The sequence below is a fragment of the Suricata suricatta genome, chromosome 8 (assembly GCF_006229205.1).
Source record: "Suricata suricatta isolate VVHF042 chromosome 8, meerkat_22Aug2017_6uvM2_HiC, whole genome shotgun sequence".
In the NCBI taxonomy this organism is placed as follows: Eukaryota; Metazoa; Chordata; class Mammalia; order Carnivora; family Herpestidae; genus Suricata; species Suricata suricatta.
The window spans coordinates 78,231,334-78,238,935 of record NC_043707.1 but is presented as its reverse complement, the minus strand read 5'-3'; the positions used below and the strand labels follow the sequence as shown (position 1 = coordinate 78,238,935).

The following is a 7,602-nucleotide window of genomic DNA, read 5'->3' as shown; positions in this document are numbered from 1 at the left end:
GGAGCGGGAGCGCGGTGCGGCGCCGGAGGAACCTGCGAGGCCGGGCGCGGAGCCGGGCGCGCGATGGCGCTGGGAGCGGAGCGCTTTTCTCGGCCGAGAGCCCTGCGGGCGGCCCGGGATGCCAAGGTAACCACCGTCCCAGGGGCTGGATTCCCGCGCGTCGGCCTCTGGATGCTGCACCGACCGCACTGGAGGCCACCTTGGTCTGAGCTTGGCAACAGGTTTGGACCAGATGCCCCGAGCCGGGGAGGTCTTCCGAGAGAAGGGTATTCTGGCTGACCCGAACCGATTTGGAACTGCGCGCGGAGGGAGCGGGTGGAAGGGGTCTCAGGGGAGGGGATTGGGCCCAGGGGGAGATCTGGTCCTGCCGTTCCCGGCCGGCGACCCTGGGAGTCCCGCGCGGGGCCAAGCGCAGGCCTTTGGCGCCCCCCCAGGGAGGAAGGGAAACGGCCCTTTGACGTTTGAGCAATAGCAGAAAGTTTCAGCAAGTTAGGTTTGGGAAGGATGTTGCAAGCAGAGGCTTAGGGATAGCAACGGCGAAAGTTGAGCTGTGAGTAAGACTCGGAGCAGGGGGCCGCCCTCGGGGGCAGCCCGGGCGGCCCGACTCGGGCGGGTCCCAGGCAAGGCTGGCTCGGTAATTCCCAGCCTCCCGGAAAGCTGCTCTGGAAACCCCAATCGAATTAGCTGGGGGAGGGTGGGTGGCTGTGGTCTTGGGTATCCAGGGTACGTGACTCAGGTCTCAGCACTCTACGGAAAGAACGATAAATGAATACAAATGAATACTTCGCATTAGATGCTGTTTTCTTGAAGCTGTCATTTGATCAACCGCATGTAGGCAGATGTGCTCACAGGGTGCACGCCTAGCCTCCTTTCCTCCGGAGAGCTGGACCAGAAAAGCTTCTTAGAGACTCACCACTACCTTCCATGGGTTCCAGATCGCGTGGTTTGCTATTATTTGTTCTAAATTCAACAATCTTAGAACGTACTATGAGAAGCACCATTTAACATCAGTGAGTTTTCTGGTCCACTCCACCCTCTCCCAAAGTTCGAAGCAGATTGTTTTGTCAGCCTGACAAACAGGTAACGGTTAGTTTACCTAAACAATAGTCTGCAGTGTGGAGACAAAGCCCATGAGAGAGAAAAAAGCAAAGCTTGAAAAGTTCACTTAGTTATTTAAATAGACTATTTTGCTTTTAGAAACTTTATTGGGCTTAAATCTAATCTTGTTAGTGATTTTGTAAGCTTTAAAAATTTTAAGGTGTCTGTGAAGTGTCAGGAGGAGATTTAGGAGGAGCCCATTTGCAGAAGGGCCACAGTTAACGTTTACCAAAGAGTCTCAAGTTTGGTGGCTTCTTTACCTTGAACGTGAAATGTGGAACCGCAGGCAGATGTGTGCTGCTTTGCTATGATGCAATCTTGCTTATGATAGGCCAGATAAATCTTGATTCTCACCACAGGGTGCTGGGGCGCTTCGCTCTTAAATGTCAGATGAGCCATTATCCAGTGCTCATAATTCCTCTGTCTTTATGCTACAGATGTCCGGACTAGAAGCCTGCAGTGTTCTGAGAGGGAGATGACTTGAGTGGCCAGCTTTTTATCTCCACAACAATGTCTATGAACAATTCCAAACAGCCAGTGTCTCCTGAAGCTGGGCTCCTTTCAAATACAACTTGCCAGACGGAAAACCGGTTTTCAGTATTTTTTTCAGTCATCTTCATGACAGTGGGGATCGTATCAAACAGCCTTGCCATTGCTATTCTCATGAAGGCCTATCAGAGATTTAGACAGAAGTCCAAGGCGTCGTTTCTGCTTTTCGCTAGTGCCCTGGTAATCACAGACTTCTTTGGCCACCTCATCAATGGAGCTATAGCAGTCTTTGTATATGCTTCTGATAAAGACTGGATCCGCTTCGACCAGTCGAATGTCCTTTGCAGTATTTTTGGTATCTGCATGGTATTCTCTGGTCTGTGCCCACTTTTTCTAGGCAGTGTGATGGCCATTGAGCGATGTATCGGAGTCACCAAACCAATATTTCATTCAACGAAAATTACATCCAAACATGTGAAAATGATGTTGAGTGGAGTGTGCTTGTTTGCTGTTTTCATAGCTTTGCTACCCATCCTTGGGCATCGAAACTACACAATTCAAGCATCGAGGACCTGGTGTTTCTACAAAACAGAACACGTCAAAGACTGGGAAGATAGGTTTTATCTTCTACTCTTTTCTTTTCTGGGGCTCTTAGCCCTTGGTGTTTCATTCCTGTGCAATGCCATCACGGGAATTACACTCGTAAGAGTTAAATTTAAGAGTCAGCAGCACAGACAAGGCAGGTCTCATCATTTTGAAATGGTCATCCAGCTCCTGGCTATAATGTGTGTCTCCTGCATTTGCTGGAGCCCATTTCTGGTAAGAGTCTAACGTTTTGACAATTTCTGCTTTCTTCCATTTTTCCATGTGTAACACAGGGTTTGTCATCTTTTTCAATGTTGTTCGTCTTGGTGGGGAACACTGTTCGATCTTTTAAATGCTAGAATTTAGTCCTCTTCAAAACATGTCAGTACTCAGCTCTGGCTTAGAAATAAACTACTTACAGTGCATGTGGTGATTTCCCCACAAGTCCTGAGTTGAAAGAAAGATCTTGCTAAACAATTCTAACCATAGTGTAACCTGCTTTCAGTAGAGTAGAGAATAATTTTAACAGAGTAACATGGTTTTAATATTCTTAATAGGATTGGTTTCTAAAATGTGAAACAAAAATGACTGAGTATAATACAGTATTGGGATGGACTCAACAAAGCCTTGGTAGCAAGTCACACAGACTTTTAATTTATAGAAAAGGCATATTGGCTACTGAGTTTTTCTAAACATATAAGACTGGGTCTTGGCTTGCAAGAGGAGGTGAGGAGTTGAGATAGTTGGATAGGTTAAGTGAAGTCTATAGATAGGTTAGGTGAAGAGATCACTAGTTTGTTCACCAAACCAAGAACAATGCCAGTGGTTCAGAGAGAGGTATGATTTGCAGGAGAGTCAAGGATCCTTCCCTTATCCATTCCATTCATTTTAAAAATTTTTTCTTAAATATAGCCAGTAGCTATGTTTCACTGCTTGATATTTTTATTTGGAAATGAAGGCTAAGGTTAAGGAATTAGCAACAAACATAAGTCATTCATATTATCTTCTAGGTAGAAGGAACAAAATACTTACGATTGATAAGTATGGCCTTAACTCCATCATTTTATGATGGAAAGGGTGACAACTTGTCATGAAAGAGAAAAGAATCCTTTGTACATAGCTAGTGACGACAACAAAGATTATTTTTATTCCTTTTTCTGTACCAGTGAAGAAATGGGCTAGAGACAGTAATATAGGTGGTCTGCAGGCAGGGGTGAGGCAAACTGGGGAGATGAAGGTAGATGGAACACATAGGTTGGGGTCATACCTTGCCTGGCACTTGCTACTGATGCAGTTTTCCGAGGCCCCCAGCAGCCACTGTGCAAGAACTGTTGCCGGTAGAGTTTTAATAGACAATCCTGCTGGTCCTGATGCACAGGAGAGTTGGGGAGAGCTTCTGTTGCCGACAGATTCTATGACAGCTGATTTTATTTTACAAGAGGATTTCTACTGTTTGAATATTTCTTTATTCATGTGATGTCCTCACACTTTGAATTTAGCTTCTTCAGTTGTTAAATCACTTAAGTATTTGTTCATGACGTGCCTGAACTGGTCCTAAGCACGCAACCAGCGGGGGTCAGGTTGGGTTGGTCAGCGCAGGTCAACATTTTGAGGCCTGCTTGTTGTCAATTTCGGAGGCCTTGGGTGAACCCAAGCAGTGATCTGATCTTGGCTGAGTCTAGCTATTTGAATCTGAATAGCAGAGAGCAGTTCTATCAATACTTGGAATCACTTTAGTGCTCATTCTTGGAGATTTTAATTTATACCACTCAACAAAGGGAATTTCCCTTGGACAGTTCTTTTTTTCTTCCCTTAAACTTTGAAACACAGTAGCTTTTCCAAATAAAAAGTGAGTATGAGTAGCACTGAAATTAATTTGGAGGTTAGAAAGGGAATGTGAAGAAGGTGAGAAAAGAAGTACCTGAAAATATTTGAAGAAAAAATGTAAATGAGGGTCCTAGCCCTGAAGAGAACCTGAAATCAGTAGACTAGTGAACTCAGGGAGAGACAGTTGTCCGGAACGCTGAGGTGATCACTGGTGCTTTGCTTTTGTTTGTTCTCAGTCACCTTTAAAATCCTGCTTCTGACTGAGAAATAGGAATGACAGGTTAAATGCCATGAGACGGTGGAAGATAGCACAATTTCATGCTCATCTTGGATATGTTGAATTTATGTTTTTCTCTAATTTCTCTTTCTGAATTTTTGGTTTCCTTCACTGTTAAAGTAGATATACCTTAATTCATGTTTTGAACATATTTCTAGTAGAAGCATAATTTTATATTTGTGAAACATCCTCTGAGATCTGTGTTCTATTTACAAGTTATCAATATACCTATGACACCAATGTATCAATGCTTCTAAAATGCTTTTTAGTGTGAGAAGTATTTCTATGTGAGTTGCATGGTGGGTACCACAGATACTCCTTGACGGACTGGTATTTTATTTGAAGCATTCTTTGCATTCCTGGTTTCTCTTGTGGAGACTTGGGTCTTCACAGCACATTCTGACTAGAGGATTTATAACTTTTGTGGTCTGGTCACATGTGCCTTGGGCGTTAGGTTAAGGCTATCAGACAGCTGTAAATGGAGCCCTTGTGAAACACTCAGGTTTGGGAATGCCAAATAGCACCCAACAGTAATATCTCATTTGAAACATTTCTCTCTTTTCCCCTTAAATACTTAGAAAAATTGCATAGATATTAATGACTAAGCCATCATTCTCTACTCTCCATTTTTATTTTATTTTTATAATTTTTTAAATTATATTTAAATCCAAGTTGGTTAACATATAGTGGAATAATGATTTCAGAAGTAGAACTTAGTGATTCATCACTTACATATAACACCCAATAAGGTGTTGTGCTCATCCCAAGAAGCATCCTCCTTAATGTCCATCACCCATTTAGCCCATCCCCCCACCCAACACCCCTGCACCAGCCCTCAGTTTGTGTTTTGTATTTCAGAGTCTCTTATGCTTTGCCTCCCTCTCTCTTTTTATTTTATTTTTCCTTCCCTTCTCCCATGTGTGTTCGTCTGTTTCATTTCTTAAGTTCCACATATGTCTACTCTCCATTTTTAAAAAATGTTTTATTTATTTTTGAGAGAGAGAGAAAGAGCATGAGCAGGAGAGGGTCAGAGAGAGGGGAGATACAGAATCTGAAGCAGGCTCCAGGCTCTGAGCTAGCTGTCAGCACAGAACCCAACATGGGGCTCGAACCCAGTGAGATCATGACCTGAGCTGAAGTCAGACGCTCAACTGACTGAGCCACGCAGGTGCCCCTACTCTCCATTTTTAAAATACCTCTTAAATCAAGCTTCTGGATTCCCATAGTTGTACTATAATGCTAACAGCTTCCCCAGTGCCCTACTTTACATCAGGTGTCTTCTTTCTATGATTGATGAGTATGAATCAGTTGGATTCATACGATCCAAGTCCAATAAATCAGTTGGATTTATAATCTGAATGAACATCTGTACACATTTTCTGACCTGTTCTCATTGTCATGTTCAAGCCTCAAACTGAAACAATGATAGAGGTGCACACAGGAAAAGGAGCAGGTGAGTAATCCGGTTGATGGTGTTTGTGCTTGACAAGAATTTAGTGCATCAAAACTTATCAATAGAGGCATAATTTCTAAAATTACTTAAATTTTTAGCTGATGACAAAGGGAATACTTTATTAATTTTGATGGTTGAGTTCAATTAATACAAAGGTAAGATGATCCTGTTGTTCGAGTTTTCTCTTCCTTTGTCTTTTTATTAGACTTTATTTTTCTTGATTTCTTTATTTTTCTAGGGTTACAGGGAAATGAGTGGTAAGCACAAAGTTCACATATGCCCGCATGCCCCTCTTATACCCCCACTTATACTTATTATTAAGTCTTACATGAATGTGGTACCTTTGTCACAATTCATGAGCCAATACTGTTATATTTTTATTGACTAAAGTCTGTAGTGTTTTACCTTAGTGTTATAAATTGTATGAGTTTTGATAAATGTGTATTGACATGTGTCCACCATTACAGTGTCATACAGAATAATTTCATTGCCCCAAAAAAATCTCCCGTGGTGTTTTTAAAATTTTTTAAAATTTAATGTGTTATTTTTCTAAAGGAGGGTATTTTCAGGAATTAAGATTTAGAAATGTAGTGCAAAGTTAGTATTAGTTTAAAACATAGCTCATTAAAATTTTTAAGTTAAAAATTTTACAATATCTGTATTTTACAGTTTTAAACATGGTGAACTCATATGAATTCATTCACTTAACAATCCCAATGGAAAAATACAGGAAACTACAATGGGGCACTTACTCGTTTATAATTTCATTTCACAATAAATTAATACAAAAATCTTTAAGACTTAAATGGTAGTTATAAAATTGTCTTGTGTGTATCCTAGGTGAATCACTTGTCCTTAGTAAATAAATCTTAAAGGCATTCTCTTGATGTTTCTAGAGTGAGGGGGACAAAAACCTCATTTATCCACACTTCAAGTAACATTTTCTTAGTATTAGTTTTGCCTTTATACAAGTAATGATTCTTTTTCATGTTCCATTTCTAGAATATGTAACCCTGAAAAGAATGTATTATTATTGCTATGCTTACTTCACCAGTTTGGCAGAGCAATAAATACTTGTTGACTGGTTGACTGTAACTTAAGTAGTATGAATGTCAAAAGATTGCAAATGATTGACCAGAATGTGGATTCGCAGTTTTGTAGGTAAGAGTTAATTAAGCAAATACTGAAACCAAATGGTAATTTTTAATCTGTTCCCTAAGTCAGCAACTGTAGATGCAATTAAACTTCAACAGTCTTTTACGAGAAGGCCATATGTTTTGTTTACTTTCTCTTCAGGGATAGAAGATAATTTTGATTTGGGAAAAGAAGTGTAAAGTATATGAAAAAGTACATAGATCTCTTTTATAGGTGGGTTTACCCAAGAAATGTGTTCTCTTGCATATATAAAGTTTGAACTTGATTTTTTTTTTAGAGGTTAATACTCTTACCCTAGTGTTTCTAGTCAATGGAGTTAAACATTTAGTCACTAAGATGTTTGTCAGATATAAATAACAAAATTAGGTAGCTGATTGAGGTTTGACTAAATTACTAAAGGTATTGGCATCATAATGAACAGGTCTTAGAGAGCTAATGGCAAATGATAGGTGAGGCTTACTCTCCGGGAAATTTCCCTTAGTCATCGGAAGCTGCCTTGACCCTGCCCCATCCCTTTGGTCACTGTGTGTACAGGGACTGGTGGTGGAGATACAGAGTTGTTACACCTTTGCCTCATTTAGGACATTTCTGAAGGGTCATCCACACTTTAGAACTAGCCGGCTGAGGTCCTTCTTGCAAATGCGCTGAGCTCTACTTCCCTCTTTGCCAAATTCTGCTTTCCTCACCACCTCACGCTCCCTGGGACCATACCCTGTGT

General features: G+C 41.2%; 1 protein-coding gene across 1 annotated transcript in view; it reads left to right on the top strand.

Annotated features, from left to right (window-relative positions):
- Positions 1-41: 41 nt before the first annotated feature.
- Positions 42-7,602, top strand: part of PTGFR (prostaglandin F receptor) — a 41,626-nt gene continuing 34,065 nt past the window's right edge. Inside the window, exons 1-2 of the mRNA XM_029948976.1 lie at positions 42-126; positions 1,536-2,406. Of these exons, the coding sequence (XP_029804836.1) occupies positions 1,609-2,406 (798 nt within the window). The 5' untranslated portion in view covers positions 42-126; positions 1,536-1,608. The remainder of the gene's footprint in view (positions 127-1,535; positions 2,407-7,602) is intronic.